We start from the raw sequence: 19265 nt of genomic DNA on the forward strand, positions 1-19265 counted from the left end.
GGTTTCTCATTGTGGTGGCTTTTCTTTTTGCAGAGCGTATGCCCTGGGGTGCAAGGGCTTCAGGAGTTGCAGCTCCCAGGCTCTAGAGCACAGGCTCAGTAGTTGTGGTGCGGGGGCTTAGCTGCTCTGTGGTGTGTGGTATATTCCTAGATCAGGGATCAAAACTGGGTCTCCTGCACTGGCAGACGGATTCTTCACCACTGAGCCATCAGGGAAGCCCTTTTCTTTAATTTTTACAAATTAAAAAAAAATTATTTGGCTGTGCTGGGTCTTAGTTGCGGCATGCAGGATCTTTAGGTGAGGCCTTCGGGCTCCTAGTTGCAGCGTGTGGGGTCTCGTTCCTTGATGAGGGGCTGAACCTGAGCCCTCTGCACTGGGAGCACGGAGTCTTAGCTGCTGGACCACCAGGGAAGTCCCACTTCAGGGTTTTTATGTGGGATTTTATTACAGATGTACAACGGATTAAATCATTCGTCATGTAACTGAACTCAATGGCCAATCCTTTACCCTCCCTGGGGCCTGGGGTTGGGGCTGAAAATTCTGACCTTTTAAATACATGGTTGAGGGCATCCCTGGTGGCTCAGTGGTAAAGAATCCACCGGCCGATGCAGGAGACACGGGTTCAATTCCTGATCTAGGAAGATCCCTCACGCCGAGGAACAGCTAAGCCCAGGAGCCGCACTACTGCAGCCTGCATCCCTGGAGCCTGTGCTCTGCAGCGAGAGAAGGCACTGCGATGAGAGGTCCAAGCACCGAAACCAGAGCGTAGCCCTTGCTCCCCGCAACTAGAGAAAAGCCTGAGCAGCGTGAAGAACCAGCACAGCCAAAAAAAAAATAAGTAAATAAAATATTAAAAAAAAACAAAACATGGTTGAAGGGGTTCATTTGGGATAACAAAAGACACTACTGTCACTTGGGGAAATCCAGGGGTTTTAGGAGCTCTGTGCTGGGAACCGCAGACAAAGACCCAATACATTTCATTATGCTGTATGTTCCCATCACCTCCCCCAGTTAAATCTATGACATGAGCAAAACCCATGATTTGTTACACAAATACAACCTCAAGACAAGTCCCCAGCACCACCTTCCAAAAAGGATTTCAGAAGTTGCCTTGCTTTTCAGTGGGAGGCACACTCCCACTCCCGGGATCAAATCCCTCCCTTTACCTTTTGCCAGCAGGAGGGCCTGGGACAAGTCACCAGACCTCCAACTTGGTTTCCTCACTTGTAACATGAGACAGTAACTCCTGTCTCAGAGGCTGTTTAATGAGATGATGGGCATCCAGGTGTCTGGCAAGCAGAGGTGCACAGTACCTGTTTGGGGAAACATTCCTTTCCCTTCTATTCTTTCGTTTTTTAATTAATTACTTTTGGCTGCACTAGGTCTTCATTGCTACATGCGGGCTTTCTCTCGTTGCAGTCAGAGGGGGCTACTCTTCCCTGCAGCCTGCAGACTTCTCTTGATGGTGGTCTCTCTTGCTGCAGAGCACAGACTCGAGAGCACGAGACCTTCAGTAGCTGCAGGATGTGGGCTCGTGGCCCACGGGCTTAGCTGCCCTGTGGCACGTGGGATCTTCCCAGACCAGGGATCGAACCCATGTTCCCTGCACTGGCAGGCAGAGTCTTAACCACTGGATCGTTGGGGAAATCCCTCCCCTTTTGTTCTAATTATGTAATCCCTGGCACTCCTGGTCGGGACTCTGATCCTTGTGGGACTTGACTGTCTGTATCTTTCCTGTTAGACTCTCAACTAAGGCCCCCAACACACACAACACACACACACACACACACACACCCAACAATGGTAACACACACCATCTGAGCCCCGAGGCCTGATTTTATCATTAACTAACTAGGTGACCTCAGACAAGTCCCAAGTCCCTGCCCTTCTTTGGGCTCCAAAATGTTTGTAGAAAGAGAGTCTGGGAGCTGAGGTTCAGGGAGGTGGAAGGTGCCTTCTGTTCTGACTGAGCGCTTGGCAGCAATCAGCACCAGGGTGTGAAGCTGAGAGAAGCAACCAATAAGAGTCTGAATAGCTTAAAACTTTATTATGGGCAAAAAGTACTGGCTTGAGGACTCACAGCTAAATACAACTTCCCAAGAACAAATGTAGATAAGGAAAGGGAAGGATGTCTGAGGCCTGGCTGGGGCCAGGACTGGGACCAAGGCCAATACATTATTGAAGTCTGCCCTCAGAGTCCCAGCTGAGCCTGGGAAGGGGCGAGGGGACCCAGAACCATTCAGCCCAGCACAGGGAGCACCAGGGAGAGGCCCCAGCCAGGCCTCCCTCACCTCTGCGACAGGAACAGAGCCATGCACCATGAAGAAGTGCTCCCGACTCCCCAAAGACCAAAAGCAGGACTCTTCCCTGGGATCATTCTGTATTACAGAGACGGGCTCCTCCAGTACCATCTACCTGCCACCTGGGGAATGGCTGAGAGCTGGACAAAGACAGAGCCTCGCAGAGTGTGCAGGCACCAGGCAGGGCTCAGGGTTGATGTCACGACCTCAGGGCATGAGCTCAGCCTTCCACTTCTGCAGCTTCTGGTCCATGGCCCGGAGCGTGGATTCATCCTGCACCAACGCAGATCAATCCTACCCCTCTCCCCAGCAGGTCTGAGGAGGCTTGGGGAGCTCTGCCCTCCCCAGGCCTGTCCTTTACCTTCACGAAACAGAAGCGGATATAGTGGTCAAAGAACTTCTGGTGTGGCACGCTGACGAAGGTGGACACTGGAATGGCCATCAAGCCCTGGGGAGGAGGAAGCCCATGTCTCAACCATCCCACAGCCTGGCAGGCCTCTGGGGGGCCTCAGGGGATCAGAGGGGTCCATGATAAAGAAGGAGAAAGAGAATAAGCTTCAATGCAGCACCTCCCAGTGCTGTGTCAAGGTCAGAGGTAAAACATCCCAAAGCACCATTCCAAGTTCCTCCTTATGTACAGAGGAGAGAGGGCGGCTGAGAGCAAGGAAGATCACCTGGCAGGTCAGGGCAGAGTCATAGAAGAAATGTCTTAGAATCGTAGCACTGAGCTGGATGGACCTCAGAGTTAATGGGCCAACCCCTCATTGTACAGATGGGAAGACTGAGGCCCTGAGAGGGTAGGAATTCCTGCCAGCCCACAAGGCCTATTGGAGCACATTAAAAACAGGCTCTCCTTTCCTTGAAATGGATACAACCCTGAACCACGGCTCAGGGCAGAGGCCGGGCTGGATTTTGGCCCATCAGCTCGGGGGTCAGGCGCCCTTAGCAGTGCACAGCCTGTAAAACACACACAGCCGCCGGCAGAGGTCCAGCTCACCTTATTCTTGATCATCCACTTGACGAATCGTCTGTCGTAGGGCTCATCTGCCGCTCCGGGCAAGTCAGGCATCTTGTTTTCTGGGGGACAGAGGACGTGCTGGGTCCTGGGCAGCCTCCAGGGCCCCAGCCCCGGCCCCGCCTGGCCGGGCCCACTTACTGAAGTCCGAGATGTCTGTGATGAGGAAGTAGCTGCCCTGGGGGATCACAGGCCGGAGGCCCACGGACTGTAGGCTCTGTATCATGTGGTCGCGGCAGCGCTGGATGTACTGTGGGAACTGCACAAAGTAGCTGCTGGGTTGGCCGAAGTGCAGCTGCTCCCGCTCGAAGCTCTGAGCCACTGCGGCCTGGGGAGGGCATGGGGGCGGGTGGAGGGGGGGCGGTGAGCAGGTCAGGTGTGACCCGACCTTGGAGCTGGCCCAAACGCCTCTCTTGCCCCGCCCCTATCTGGGCCCGCCCCTCACCTGACCACGCCCCTCCTGGCCACGCCCCCTCACCTGGCACTGCGTGGCACAGTGATAGATGGAGTTCTGGTGCACAGTACGCAGGTGCTTCATGAGACTGTCCGGGCCAAGGACCCAGCCCACCTGGACCAAGAACATAGGGAGAGGGTGAGGCCCTTGGGGGCCCAGCCAAACCCTTTCCGGATTCCCAGGCCAGCCTCTCCCGCCAACGATTGTGGAGGGAGGGCTCCCCATCCCCCCATACTCTCTCACCTTCCAGCCTGTGACACTGAAGGTCTTGCCAGCGCTACCGATGGTCAGGGTGCGTTCCCACATGCCAGGGAGGCTGGCTGCCCAAGATCAAAGAGAGCGGCTGCTGAGACGGGGGTGGGGGCACGGAGTGGGAGCTGGGTACCAGCAGGGACCCTGGCTCTCAGTGCCTCGGACTCCACTCCGTGCTAAGCTATTTCCAAGACTTATTTGAGCCCCTCCTCATGACAACCTCGGGAGGTAGGTGCCACTGTGTTCCCCTGTCCCAAGAGAGGTGAAGTCACAGCCCCAGGTCACCTGACCTGTGTGGGTCCAGACCCCTTGGTCCTAATCACCAGACCTGCGCTGACACCAGACTGGGCTCAAGGCCCTGCCGCAAAGGTCCAGGGGTACGGGGCGCCCTGGCCCGCTTGGCTCACCGATGCTGATGTGCTGGAACCCATCGAAGACCAACCACTGGTACACCTCGTCTGTGATGCACACCACGTCATGCTGCTGGCACAGGCTGGCCACCAGCTCCAGCTCTTCCCTGGAGAACACCTGCAGGGACCGTCCCCCACCAGAGAGGCCAGCTCAGAGCAATGCGAGCGCACGGCCAGAGCCGGTGCCAAGGGCTTCTCTGCCCTCTCCTAACCCTGCAACAGTGACCCTGTGAGGTCAGTTGTGAGATAACAGAAAATATCTCTATTGGTCTCTGCCCCGGTTTCTGGCACAGAACTCCTAAAACCCTTGCAACTACTAAGGGGTAAAAGCACTGGAGGGTTTCCCCGGTGGCGCTAGTGGTAAAGAACCTGCCTGCCAATGCAGGAGACATAAGAGATGCGGGTTCGATCCCTGGGTCAGGAAGATCCCCTGGAGGGGGGCATGGCAACCCACTCCAGTATTCTTGTCTGGAGAATCCCATGACGCAGGAGTCTGGTCGTCTACAGTCCATGGGGTCGCAAAGAGCTGGACACACTGAAGCAACTGAGCACGCATGCACAAGAGCACTAGAAGCATCTTTTGCTCTAAGGTCGGGTCTTTGATCCTGACCTTGACACAGGCAATGGAAGCCCCTGTACACTCCTAAGAGATAAGAGCACTAGGAGCATTTTTGTTCTAGTGAGGTGACTCTAAGTGGGCTCCTGGATCAAGGCTGGCCACCAGGGAGACCACACAAGCCATGATTAGAAGCCTGACATTTTCAGCCCCCTCCCATATCCCACTTCCTGCCACTTCCCCAGAGAAGGGAGAGGGGTTGGAAATGGAGTTGATAATTGATGCCTCCATCAAAATCCTGATAGGTGGGGTTTGGGGAGCTTGCAGAGGTGGATGAGCTCATGCGGGCACCCGGAGGCTGACGCACCCCAACTCCACAGGGGCAGAAGCAAGCACCTGTTCTCGGGCACCTCCCAGACCTCGCCATACTTGTCTCTTCATCGGGTTGTTCATCTGTATCCTTTATCATCTCCTTTAATTAACTGAGAACTGTTAGTAGGTGTGTCCCTGAGTCCTGTGAGCCACTCAGATGAATTGAACCTGAAGAGGGGGTTGTGGGCATCTCAGATTTACAGCCACAGGTCAGAAGCACAGGTGACAAACTGACTTGTGGTTGGCGTCTGAAGTGGGGTGGGGGGCAGCCTTGTCAGACTGGGCCCTTCACTGCTGGGAGCTGACACCATCTCCAGGTAGACAGTGTCAGGACTGAATTAAATGGAATTGAACTTTGTGGGACACCCAGCTGGTCTCACAGAACTGCTTAGTGTGGGGAAACAAAGAACCCCGTGTATCTGGTGTCAGCAGCTTCGAGTGTGATAATGGTAACAGTAAAGGAGAAACAGGTGGGAGACTGGGTCTTCCTTGACATCGGTTCTGTCACATTCCCATTTTACAGATGAGAAAAGTGGAGTGGTGAAGTCTCGGGTCCGGGTCTGTGGGGGAGTAATAGAGGCTTCCAGCCCAGCCCACTACCGCTGACACCTTCCCTGGGGATCCCTGCCCCAGGCCCTGGGACCCCAGGAGCCTCGATCCTCAGAGCTCTCCGCAGTCAGCTCTCCCACTTCACAGATAAGAAAACTGAGGCCCCATGGCAGCACACGAGTAACAGAACAGGGACGCAAGCCAATCTGGAGGGGCACCCGGGAGGAGGTCCCTCAGGTACCTTTCCCAGGGGGTTGTTGGGTGTGTTGAGGATGAAGGCTTTAGTGCGAGATGTGAACTTGCTGGCCAGCTCCGTGGGATCCAGCTGCCAGTTGCTGCTGGAATCCGGTTCTCCCTTCTGGGTGGGGCTCTGCAAGAGGAGGGAGGCAGGGTGGCAATGCTTACTCCTTGACTTTCATCTGTAGGAATTCGGCTCCTCCCTCCCAGGCATCTGTCTCCACCGTCTCTCCTCTGGGGCTCTGGACACCCCTCCCCCCATCCTGGAGAAACTGGCCTCCTCCACTTCCTTCCTTCTTTCCACCTCCCCGGGTTCAACCCAGCACACTCCTTGGACCCCTCTGCCTACCCACACCCCAACCAGCATCCTCACCGGCTTCAGGGACACAAACACAGGGCGACCCCCTGCCATCAATGTCATGGGCTCATAACAGTCAAAAAAAGGCTCGACGATGATAACCTAGTACAAAGGTCAGATGAGCTGGGGCTGGCACCACCCGGACCCTTCACCCCTACCCAGCCCGGGCTTTGCCCATTCACCTCATCTCCTTCATCCACCAGGGCCTGGAAGGCTGTGAACAGGGCCCCGTAGGCACCCACGGTTACCAGCACGTTCTTGAGTGGGTCTATCTCCTGTCCCAGCAACTTCCCAAAGAAACTGGCCAGAATCTTCGTCAGGGGTGGGTAACCCTGCCAGGACAGCACGGGTCAGGTGCCTGGCTCAGTCTGGGCCCACCCTCCTGTTCAGACACTCTCTGCAATTCTAGCATCTTTCAGCAGCAAACCTGGGGGTCAAGTCAGCTTCTGTGGGGTGGGTTCTTTCACCTCCACCACCACCCCTTGCCATGAAGCCTGCTCTGTGCCAGGCCCACCACCCAGGGCTGGGATTGATGGGGAACCAGACAGAGTGTACGCCTTCACGAATGACAGTCCAGTGGAACCCTCAAAATAGCAACAACTCCAAGCTTTAAACATCTCCCTTTAAGTTTAAGAGAGTTTAAGGGACTTCCCTTGAGGCTCAGCTGGTAAAGAATCCGCCTGCAATGCAGGAGACCTGGGTTCCATTCCTGGGTTGGGAAGATCCCCTGGAGAATGGAAAGGCTACCCACTCCAGTATTCTGCCCTGGAGAATTCCATGGACTGTACAGTCCGTGGGGTCGCAAAGAGTCGGACATGACTGAGCCACTTTCACTTTCTTGAAGTTTAAGAAGGACTTTTGTGCCATCTGAGCCTCTTGGCAGCCTTGCAACAGAGACGTTGCTTGATTCCCATCATTTAACAGGTGGAAAAAGAGACTCAGAGAAAGGAAATGACTTGCCCAAGGTCATGGCAGTTGCAGTGCAGGACTGAGGGTTTATGGCGCAGCTTTGAAAACCCCTCACTTTGAGAGGAGTATTGGATCTATATGCTTGTTTGCTGAGGACACTTATAAAACATTCCAGGGTAAGCCGAGGGACTGAAACCTAAGGTCTGGAACTTAATTAAATGATTTACCAAACCAGATTTGACTGCATGAACATGAAAATTGTCTATACATCAAAATATTCCATGAGCAAAGTTAGAAAACTAAGAGAGAAACACTGCAACATAAAGAGCTCTTGTGAAGCAATAAAACAAATACACATAGCCAAATGAAATAATGAGGGCAGTCATGAAAGAAAAATTGCTGATGTTCAATATTGATAGTAAAAGAATGGACTTTCCTGCCAGCTCTGAGACCAGACTATTGATGGGAATGTAAGTCTTACTGGAGGGCAATTTGATGATATCCGTCATAGGCTAAAAGGCTTACTCCCTTTGATTATCTGGTTTTACTTCTTGTGATTTGAGATAAATGCTCACTTACGTGTACACACAAAATATTCACTGTGGCATTGCTTAATAGTGAGATAGCCAAACCAGACCATCAGTGCAGGGCTGGGTAAATAAATTATGGCACCTCTAGTCAGTGGAATACTATGCAGTCATCAAAAAATAAGGCTATTATGACTTGGAAAGTTGCCCCTATCATACTATTTAATGAAATAAACAAGTTCCATAACATTGTATATATAATGTTGAATTGGCTTATCAGTTCTAGTAGTTTTGTGCTGAGTCTTTAGGGTTTTCTATATATAGTATCATATCCTCTGCATATAGTGACAGTTTTGTCTCTTTCCTTCCAATTTGGATACCTTTTGTTTCTTTTTCTTATCTGATTGCTGTGGCTAGGACTTCTAATACTATCTTGAGTAGAAGAGGTGAGAGTGGGCATCCTTGTCTTGTTTCAGATTTTAGTGGGAAGGCTTTCAGCTTTTCACTGTTGAGTATTATATTGGCTGTGGGTTTGTCACAGATAGCTTTTGTTATGTTGAGATATGTTTCCTCTATTACCACCTGGGTAAGAGTTTTTATCATGAATGGATGTTGAATTTCATCCAGTGCTCTTTTACATCTATTGAGATAGCCATTGGTTTTTGTCTTTTGTTTATTTGGTGAATCACCCTGATTTGCTTATGCTGAACGATCCTTGTGAACCTGGGATGTGGCGTACAATCTTTTTTACATGTTGTTGGATTTGGCTTGCTAATATTTGTTGAAAACTGTTGCATCTGTGTTTGTCAAAACATTGCCCTGTAATTTTCTTATTTGGTGCTATCTAGTTTTGGTATCACGATGATGATGGTTTCATAGAAAGTCTTTGGGAGTATTTCCTCTTCAATTTTGTGGAAGAGTTTGGGAATGATCGATATAAGTTCTTCTTTGTATATTTGGCAGAATCAGTCTGTGAAGCCATCTGGTCTTAGACTTTCGTTTGTAGGAAGTTTTTAAATTACAGACTCTATTTCACGTGTAGTGATAGATCTGTTCAAATCATCTGTTTCTTCTTGATTCAATTTTGGTGGGTTTATGTTTCTAGAAAAAGATTTGTGATTTTTTAACACAAATGGACTCATACTATAAACAATATTGGCCTTCCCTTAAGATCCAGTGGTTGGGACCCTGTGCTTTCACTGTAGGTGAACTAAAATCCCACCTACTGAGTGGCACAGCCAGAAAACCCCAAAAAACAAGGTTCTACTGTATAGCACAGAAAACTATATTCAATACCCTATGATAAACTATAATGGGAAAGAAAATTTTAAAATGGGGATATATGTATATTATAACTGAATCACTTTGCTGAGCACCAGAAATTAACACAACGTTGTAAATCAAGCTGAAGCTCCAATACTTTGGCCACATGATGCAGAGAGTCAACTTTATATTTCAAAAAAAAAAAAAAAAACAGAAAGCCACACAAGTCTCACATGTGGATATATGTGTGTGTTTATATAAACATTTTTAAAAGTTAAAAGTTCAAAAGTCTAAACACTCAGCAAAGTAGCACACTGTTGGCAGTGCTAGACTCTGGGTGGTGGGAGTGGAAGAAACTTTCCCCCAGACGGTGAGATGCACACCAACGTTTAAGAACCTGCTCCAGGGCTGGCAAATATTTACTCTGTGGTTCTTCACAGACAAACTTTGGATTTAGAGTCAAAAAAAAAAACACCAACAACTATCTTCCATGAGTTTTATGTGTCACCTCCTTTAGGAAGCCTTCCCTGACCTCTCAGGTTTCATTCCCTCCTTCATGCTCCCAAGGACCCCAAGCTCCTCCATTGCAGCATATCAACCACCTTTGATCTCTGCTTCTGTTGTTTGGTCTGCTTTTTCCGCTAGACCACGATCTCCCAGCTCAGGTTTTGGTTTGTTTTTTAAATCTGCCTTTCCCCCAGGCCATGAACTGTCCCAGGGCCTGTAACAAAGGAGACAGTCATGAACACTGAACTGTGGCGGGATTGAATTTCAAGGGCTCTGCCCCGTGAACCCTAACATCTAGATTGGCCTGCTCTCCAGGAAGAGCTGCCCCTTCCTCCCCTGGGACCTCTGCAGAGGCCCGTGTCTGGGGGCCCCCAGAGCGGCTGGGAGACTCACAAATGCCTTCGTGTACTGGTTAAGCATGAAGTCCCCGCTGGTGGCGTGCTGAAAGGCTTCCACGGCAAACTCTGGGGGTGAGAAGTCTGGGAAGCCTTGGCCCAAGTTTACAACATCAGCCTCCTCGCTGGCCAGTTTGACAAATTCCACCCTGGGCAACAAACAGAGAGTGGGTAGCAGAACCCTCCACCCCAACCTGGATTTCTGCTCCATTCCAGGGCAGGGTGAGCAAGGCAGTTGGGCTTGCTCTAGAAAAACTGGATAATTAGCACCCATCCTGATCTGTTTACGGTCATAACTGGTCACATGCTGGTCACATGTCTCAGCCCAGGGCCTCTGCAACTTTCCATCACGATCCACAGTAAGAAATCACTTTTACATCCCAAACTCTGGAGGGATAAACAGGGACTCCACGTTCTCCTTCCAGTGGGCTCCACGGCAGTCTTTCCCATCCTGTCCTACTCTGGTCTTTACAAATACTTGCTGAGCACCCCTAAATGGATTTCATGACCTATTCATGCATCTGTCAATGTCACACTTTGAAACATTTGCTCATATCGCCTCTGTTAGTCTATGAGGCAAGTTTGCTCCTCAGTCGCAATGGGGATGGAGAAGGTGGGATTCAGGGGACTTGCCCGATGGCTCCCAATTAGCTTTTCCCAGTTGGCTTTTGAGTCCACCTCTGTTTGAAGCAACAATCGGGCCCTGGAGAATTACTCTGAACAGACTGTAGTGCCACCAGCCCTGCCATCTGCCGCCTCTGGCCCCCTACCACCTTTCTTCTGGGCCTGCCTGCTGGCCACCTCTTTAGGGAAGCTGGCAGAGAGGCTGAGAAGCTGGATAAAAAGGCTGGCACATGGCTCCAGGTTGGCAGGGGGCAGAGCAGTCAGGTGTGGTGGCAATGAATTTGCCTAACAACAAATATGTCTAAAATCGGTTATTCTTCTCTCCAGAGCTTCACAAGGTCTCTGAAGACACGAAGTTGCTGAGGCTCAGAGAGACCCATGACCTCCCCAGAGCCACACTAGTGGCTAAAGCAGAGCTGAGATGCAGAGTCAGATGGTGGGTGTTCCATGGTGGCTGGGACAACGGAGCCAGATCCTCAGGCTGCCACCCGGGGGTCTGCAGGAACCTGGGGCCTCTCATGGCCCTCATCTCTCCTAGCACGCTCCCCTGCTCTGTGCAGTCCTCCCAGGCCAGCCCTGCCCTGACTCTGCCTGAGACTTGGCTTCTCCTGGCCTCAGTCCTCCGTTCTGTAGAATGGGTATGAAAGGTTCAAGAGTCTGCTGGCTCTGTGAGTCAGGAAAGACTCTAGCTGCCTCTCCCCGCCAGTCATTTCCTTCCTCTGGGCTGGACTTGACCTTATCTGCAAAATGGGCCACAGGCCTGCCCACCTGCCTCACAGAGAGGACAGAGGGGGCAGCCTGGCGAGCAGGACCCAGGGGGCTCAACCTGGAGAGCAGCCGGACACCATAGGGCCTTTGGGCCTGGTCCCGTATCCCAAACAACAGGGAGCATCAGAGGAGAAGATGGAGGTGGAAGATTTTTGCAAATCACAAAATGCAGTACAGGAGGGGAGTTTGAAAGAAAAAGATGGTCCTCTTCTGGATAAAAACAACAGCCAATGATATCTTTTTTATGTACAGAGGTGGCTCTGTGCTCTTGGCCAAAGGGGGAGTGGGCTGGGAGCAGGGGTTGGAGAAGGGGGAAGAAGGAAGGGCATTCAGTCTTTCTTACACATCTTCAGTTGCATCCATTGCATCACTAGTGACAGCGGGCACGTACGTTTTTCACATGTAGAATGAGTCAACTCAGAAAAGATGTTAAGCTCTCAAGTGTCGGTGAGGAGCTGCCCATGTCTTACCTTCTTATATTCTTTAGCTATCTTGTTCTCTACTAAGTGTGAAATGAAAGACCACACCCCCCCCCGGCCCCCGCCCCCGGAAAGCCCTCAGCCCAGTGCCTGGGTAGTGCCCATGGCTCACACAGTATTTCATCTCACCCTCCCAAGGCCCTTCAGGGGAGACAGAAGTATCTCCACTTCCTAGCTGGAACCAGAGGCTCAGAGCAGGTGAGTCACCGGCCCCAAATGCCACAGCCAAGCAGGGTGAGGCTGAGACTCAAACCTAAGCAGGTGGCTGGGGGGGTCTCACCTCTCAAGGGCTGAGGCTGCAAACCTCCCGGTCCGAGTATGCAGCCGTCTTGGGTACCACGGAGTCCCTGCCAACCCAGGGACCGCCAGCCCTGCTATCCTTGAGCCGGGGGACCCCCACCACCATCCTCCCCAGTCCTGCCTGGCTCACCACGGGTTCTGGTCGATCCCGTCCAGCCTTCGAGCCTGCAGCCGTTTAGCCATGGTGAACTGGAGACAACAGAGCAAGCAGGGAGTCAGCTGGAGACAGAGCAAATGGAGAGTCAGCCTGGGCTCCCACCAGGAAGCAACTGCTCTGTGACCACAGCCTCCATGTCCGCCCCTCCGGGAGGAGGAGAAGGGCAGGGCTCCTCCAGCCTCTCAGCACCTGGCTCCTCCCCGCGCCACCAGCCTGGACTTGCCCACCTGCCAGCCCGGACTCCGCACATCTTGGGACATAGACTGAATTCCATCAGGTTGAATTCCTCAGGAGGGGCTGGGGAGGAGGAGCAGCAGGAGCAGGAGAGCGGAATAGGGTGACTGTGATGGCAGCGGCTTCTTGCTAAACTTGTCCATAAACTTCCCGGAACCCCCTGACCTGACCCATTTTACAGATGAGGAAATGCAGGGAGGAGTGGGAGGCAGTTGCGTTCAAGGTCACATGACAGATAGACTCAGGCCTGTTTGAGATGAGGCCATGTTCAGACTCGGGCAAAGGGGCTACTTGCTCAGTCTTTCAGGGGCTCAGGGGACCACCCCTCCCCTTCCCTGGGTTCCTTCCAGGCCAGCTTCCCCTTCACCCACAGGTGTGCAGACACTGGCCTGGCCCGGGGACCATCAGGCTCAGGTCCTCAGTCCGTTGTGGCTGGGTGATATTGCGCAAGTGCGTTAGTTCCTCCTGGCCTCAGTCTCCCCATCAGTGTAATAGGGGCATGGGCTTCGTGGTCCCTTGGAGCCTCCTGGTCCCTGTGTGTTGCAGTCTCAGGGAGCTGGCAGGTGGTGAAGCCACCGGCTGTATAGCTGAACCCACTGTGCTTCACAGCCCGCGTCCTCACAGCATGCTTACCAGAGGGGTCAGGATAATCCTCATCTAAAGATGAGGACACTGAGGCTCAAAGAGATTTGGGGCCTTGCCCAGGGTCAGAAGAGGAGCTGCACAGGCCTCTGGGTCAGGACGACAGCAACAGCAGGGCTCCTAGCACCTGGCCCTGGGCCTGGAGAAGGGTGTGGGGACCGTCTGTACACCGGCCAGGCTTTTCCATCGCCTGGGAGTCCTGGCGATGTGAATGGTTCAGAGAGAGCCCAGCGTGGAGCCTCGAACCCAGTGGGTACTTTGCTAACATTGGCGGCCCTGTCCTTTCACCAGGCCCTAATACCTCTTGCCAGGGCTGGCACTCAGCATGTATCAAAATAGTAGAAACGATAGCATAATCTTTGCCAGGGAAATTGTGTGATCCCCAAAATGTTAGACGGCAGTGATTATTTGGTGAGTAAACAGACATTTTTCCTTCTCTTCCTTAACAATTTTCTTTTTTTCACATTTTCTAAAATAAATGTTTTATTTTTATGATTAAAAATATGGGAGTAGATTACATTTTAGAGGAATGTTTATAAATGTGCTGTACTGATATCAATAAAACAGGCGACAAAATGAATGTATGGTATGATTATGTTTTAAAAAATACCCTTGCATATGCTTGTATATATACATTTTTTATGGTAATGTGTGAATGGAAAAAAAGTTTAGAAGGAAACGTAGTAACACGTTAACAAAGGTTCCCTCTGAGTGGTGGAATTGTAGGTGATTGAATTATGGGTGTGCTTTTCTATGTTTCCAAGTCTTTTTGTATGGAGATCATATCACATTTGATTCTGAAATGTGTATTTTTGCACACTGCACTTTCAGATGTATCTTAGAACCTATAGAATGAATTTAATAGGCAATTTCCTCCTCCCTTACTAGTCCCTAAAATAACAATGTATCTTAATATTGATGTCATTATGGGTTCAAGGATGTAAGGACTAGCTTTCGAATTGGGTATGCATCACGTTAAGGAAATAAAGTGAAGATGAGTTGGGGCTGTGGTGGACAGGTGAGTAGAGGTTGGAGTGAGGGAGTTTGAGGAGGGTTGAGATGGCTGAAGGAGTAGAGGGGTACAGGGGCACAGAGTGAGAACAAAGATGAACTGAGCTGAATGAGTTCAGGGAGGAGATGAAAAAGGGGGGAAACTCGAGGTGCTCAATGGAGTGACCTTTGCGTACATCACACACTACTTGGATAAGGGAGGAACCAGTGCCTGTTCTTGAGTTTATGCATAATGCATTTATTCAGCCAACATTTATGAAGCACCTACTGTGTACCAAACACTGGGCTGGGTTAGGGGCCGATGGGGAGGCTGCAGCACCAAGGATGCAGAGCTATAAGCTAGATCAGAAGCAGGGGCAAGGGAGGGGCCCACACCCAGGCTGCAGTCAGAGAAGGCTTCCTGAAAGAGGAGGCTCACGCACAGCTTTGAAGCCAGGACCAAGCCAGATCCCAGGAGCCCCAGGCCATGCGAGCAGCAGAGCTGGGGGGCAGGGGGGGCGAGAGCACTTACAGTCTGGTGCAAACACCGGGTGAGCGAAGCTCCAGACTTCTTTCCCCAGAGGGGCCCCACCAGGTGCAAACAGATGGCCGTCGCATTCCTGAACATGCCTCCCAGAGCCGTGGGGCGACGTCCCCTCCAAGGGCAGAGAAGGGAGAACACCCTGGCCGGAAAAATGGCTCCAGGCCCAGGACTTGGTCCCCCCGCCCAGCTCTAATAACAAGAACAATAAGGGCTGGTATTTATCGAGTGGTCGCTCTGCACCAGGCGCGGCAACAAGTGTTTTGTCGAACGGCTATCCTTCAGTCCTTGAAACCCTGGGACCACCCCCCACCCCAGCAACCACAGTAACCCTTTCAAAATGCTAAGAAAAAGAGAGAAAAAGATAGTGCTAAGTTGTGTCCAACTCTTTCGAGCCCACAAACTGCAGCCCGCCAGGCTCCTCTGTCCATGGGATTCTCCAGGCAAGAATACTGGAATGGGTTGCCATTTCCTTCTCCAGGGGATCTTCCCGACCCAGGAATTGAACCCAGGTCTCCCGCAATGTAGGCAGATGCTTACCAACTGAGCTATGCAGGAAGCCCTCAAAATGTAAATCACCTCTAGTTAAAAATGATCCAGGTGAAGATTATGGATGGCTTCTAACATCACAGAGCCAGGCCTACATCACGTCCTGACTCTGGAAACACACATACCACCTGTAGACTATTTCTGTGCTAAAACCAATCTGAAGCTGATCAGGCCTTAAAAGAGATTCAGGAATTCCCTGGCGATCCAGTGGTTAGGACTCGGTGCTTTCACTGCCAGGGCCCGGGTTCCATCCCAGGTCAGGGAACTAAGAACCCACAAGCCTTGCAGTGCTGCCAAGGGGGAAAAAAAAAAGATTCAACAAACATAAATTAAAACGTGAATGCTTAAAAAAGAAGAAAATCATTGAAGGACACACTGCACAATTTCAAAACTTACTAAAAAGCTAAGGGAACCCAAAAAACAGTGTGGTACTGCCATAAGGATGGACATATAAATCGAGGGAATAGGATTGAGAGCCCAAAAGTATACTGCTATTTGATCAACTGCTGTTTGACAAGGGGGCCAAGAAAATTCAAAGAGGGACAGGACTGACAGACTGATAGCTCTTTCTCTATTCTGTGGGTGGTGGTGCATGGCCATTCTTAGTTGGTAAAGTGATTTGTCTGGTTAATTCCGATAACGAAGGAGACTCGGGCATGCTAACTAGTTATGCGACCCCCGAGCAAAAAAAGAAAAGAAAATTCAATGAAGACAGAACAATCTTTTCAACAAATTGGTGTTGAAACATCTGGATATCCCCATGCAGAAGAATGAAACTGGACTCCTACCTTATAAAAAATAATTAACTCAAAGTGCATCATAGACCTAAAAGTCAGGGTTAAAACTATAATCCTCCTTGAAGAAAACAGGAGTAAAGTTTTTGACCTTGTGTTAGAAGACGGTTTTTTAATATATAACACCATATATAGCAGCTTTTATATATCACAACACAAGCAATGAAAGAAAAAATGGATTTAGACTTCACCAAAATTAAAAACTTTTGTGTCTCAAAAGATACCATCAAGAAAATGAAAAAACCCACATAGGAGAAGGCATTTGCAAAGTATAAATCTGAATCTCTCCAAAGAGGTATAAATTGCTAGCAAGCACATGAAAAGATCCTCAAGATCGTTAGTCATTAGGTAAATGGTACACTAAGACACAACTTCACACCCACTAGAATGGCTATAACAAGACAGATAATTACAAGTGTTTCAAGGATGGTGGGAAATTGGAAGCCTTGTATATTGCTTCTGGGAATGTAAAATGCTGCAGCGGATGTGGAAAACAGTCTAGAAGTTTCTCAAAATGTTAAACATAGAGTTAGCATATGACCTAGCAATTCCGCTCCTAGGTATATACCCAAGAGAAATGAAAAACAAAAATATGTCCATACAAAAACTTGTACACTGGGATTTCCCTGGTGGTCCAGTGGCTAAGACCTCACACTCCCAATGCAGGGGACCAGGGTTCCATCCCTGGTCAGGGAACTAGATCCCTTATGCCGCAACTAAGACCTGGACTTCCCTGGTGGCTCAGACAGTAAAGCATTTGCCTACATGTGGAAGACCCGAGTTCAATCCCTGGGTCAGGAAGATCTTCTGGAGGAGGAAATGGCAACCCACTCCAGTATTCTTGCCTGGAAAATCCCATGGAAGGAGGAACCTTGTAGGCTACAGTCCATGGGGTCACAAAGAGTCGGACGTGACTGAGCGACTTCAGTTTCCTTTCTTTCTTTTAAAAATCCTCATATTAAGAATAAAACCCAAAGTTTCTACCGTATCCTACGAGCATATACTACGACGCCATATTAGATCAGAGATGAGGGCCCAGGTCATTTCCTACCACTGTTTCTCTCGCTTGCTCTCGCCCAGCCACGCTCATCATTCCTGTCTGTTAAGTTTCCTTATCTTATATCAGCGCCAGCAAACATATTCTGCCTTGGGTCAGAGCAAATACTTTAGGCTTTGCAGGGCAGACAGTCTTTGTCGCAGCTTCTCAAGTCTGCTGCTGCTTTGGGAAAGCAGCCTTAGATGACACATTCACATACCCGAGGCGGCAGTTTGCGTTGTGGCCTCACTTCTCTGATGAATCTAAGAAAAGCTGTTAATTTTTATCTTGGCTCAGCTTTTTATTCACAAGGACAGTGTGATGACTTCCAAGCTCCTTGCACACAGGACTGCAAACCGGAAGTCCAATATAATCTACCTGTTCACAACATTTCATAACTATCAGTGTGACCCTCTAACTTTACTGTAGAGGAGAAATAAAAGGAGAGTAATTCATAACCCAGTCATGGATACAAATGCTCAGGCTTGCCCACACTGGAAGATTCTAGGAAGTGGATGGTTGTCGGCCCTTGCTTATAAGAAGTAAATCTGGCCTATGGGACGTTCCTGGTGGTCCAGTGGCTAAGACTCCCCGCTCCCAATGCAGGGGGCCCGGGTTTGATCCCTGGTCAGGGACCTAGATCCCACATGCCACACAGATCTTTTCCCATGTGCCACAACTAAGATCCAGCGCAGCCGAAAAAGAGAAAGAGGGAAAGAAAGTCTGGCCTAAACTAGGCAACTCCCTAGCCTAGTCCCTTCTAAACTCCGCTCCCAATCCAGCCTGTTCCTCCAAGGTCTTTCAAAGCATTTCAGCGCCCAGAAAACTCGTCACCTGTCCCAAGGTGGGGCACGTCCTCCTCTGGTCCTCACTCAGTCATCAGCTTCTCCGGAGCATCTTCTCTGACCAGGTCCTGGCAAAGCGCTGAGACCACAGCGTGGACCAGGCCTGTCAAGAGATGCCCACAGACACTGTCTCCACTACTATCCAGCAAGTATTTCCTGACCAACGCGAAGGTGTGTGTTATGGCTCGAATGGTGTCCTTCGAAAGGATATGTCCAAGTCCTAACCTCTGGTAACCTGTGAATATTTCCCCAGTGGCTCAGGGGTAAAGAACCTGCCTGCAATGCGAGAGACATGCTGGAGATGCAAGTTCAATCCCTGGGTCAGGAAGATCCCCTGGGGATCTTGGGGTTGGTCCATGAGGTCGCAGAGAGTTGGACACAACTGAGCGACTAAACAACAACCTGCGAATGTGGCCTTATTTGGAAACAGGATCTTTGAAGGTGTAACAGATTTAAGACGAGGGACTTCCCCTGGTGGTCCAGTGGCTAAGAGTCTGGGCTGCAGGGGGCCCAGGTTTGTTCCTTGGTCAGGGAACTAGATCCCACGTGCGGCAACTAAAGGTTCCACGCGCTGCAACTAACGCTGGCCCAGACAAAAATAGCAATGCATGTATGCTAAGTCACTTCAGTCATGTCCGACTCTTTGTGACCCCATGGACTGTAGCCCTCCAGGCTCCTCTGTCCATGGGATTCTCCAGGCAAGAATACTGGAGTGGGTTGCCATTCCTTTCTCCAAAAAAATAGTAATAATAGTAAATAAACAAATATTCGAAAAATTAAGGATGAGGTCTCAATGGATCAGAGTGGACCGTTGCCAGTACAGTTTGTTTCCTTGTAAGAAGAGAAAAGAATACAGACACACAGGAGAAAGGTCATGTGAAGACAGCCGCCGCCGCTGCTGCTGCTAAGTCGCTTCAGTCGTGTCCGACTCTGTGGGACCCCACAGATGGCAGCCCACCAGGCTCCCCCGTCCCTGGGATTCTCCAGGCAAGACACTGGAGTGGGTGAGGCAGAGATTAATGTGTCTCCGAGCCAAGGAACACCCAGGACTCCTGACAGCACAGAAGCTAAGAGAAAAGCATGGACCGGATTCTCCTCTGGAGCCGACAGAGAAAGCATGGCCCCGATCACACCTTGATTTTGGACTTCCAGCCTCCAGAACGATGAGAGAAAAAGTTTCTCTTTATATTTAGAACCACCCG

At 50.5% G+C, this 19265-nt stretch overlaps 1 protein-coding gene across 11 annotated transcripts in view; it reads right to left on the reverse strand.

Moving 5' to 3' along the window:
• Positions 1-2033: 2033 nt before the first annotated feature.
• Positions 2034-19265, reverse strand: part of LOC128071357 (kynurenine--oxoglutarate transaminase 1) — a 32856-nt gene continuing 15624 nt past the window's right edge. For 2 of the 11 annotated variants that reach the window (XM_052664239.1, XM_052664238.1), the window contains 13 exons: positions 18053-18166; positions 14831-15031; positions 12406-12464; positions 10103-10253; positions 6686-6835; positions 6519-6605; positions 6150-6278; positions 4429-4549; positions 3794-4089; positions 3457-3643; positions 3298-3377; positions 2662-2748; positions 2034-2573 (listed from right to left, as the gene is read on the reverse strand). In XM_052664239.1, coding sequence (XP_052520199.1) covers positions 2508-2573; positions 2662-2748; positions 3298-3377; positions 3457-3643; positions 3794-4089; positions 4429-4549; positions 6150-6278; positions 6519-6605; positions 6686-6835; positions 10103-10253; positions 12406-12464; positions 14831-14926 — 1509 coding nt within the window. In that variant the 5' untranslated portion in view covers positions 14927-15031; positions 18053-18166 and the 3' untranslated portion in view covers positions 2034-2507. Of the gene's footprint in view, positions 2574-2661; positions 2749-3297; positions 3378-3456; positions 3644-3793; positions 4090-4428; positions 4550-6149; positions 6279-6518; positions 6606-6685; positions 6836-10102; positions 10254-12405; positions 12495-13299; positions 13351-14830; positions 15032-18052; positions 18167-19265 lie in introns of those variants that run through there. The other 9 variants (XM_052664242.1, XM_052664240.1, XM_052664244.1 and 6 more) reach the window with 8 other exon arrangements.

This window comes from Budorcas taxicolor, unplaced genomic scaffold (assembly GCF_023091745.1).
Source record: "Budorcas taxicolor isolate Tak-1 unplaced genomic scaffold, Takin1.1 scaffold381, whole genome shotgun sequence".
NCBI classification, from domain to species: domain Eukaryota; kingdom Metazoa; phylum Chordata; class Mammalia; order Artiodactyla; family Bovidae; genus Budorcas; species Budorcas taxicolor.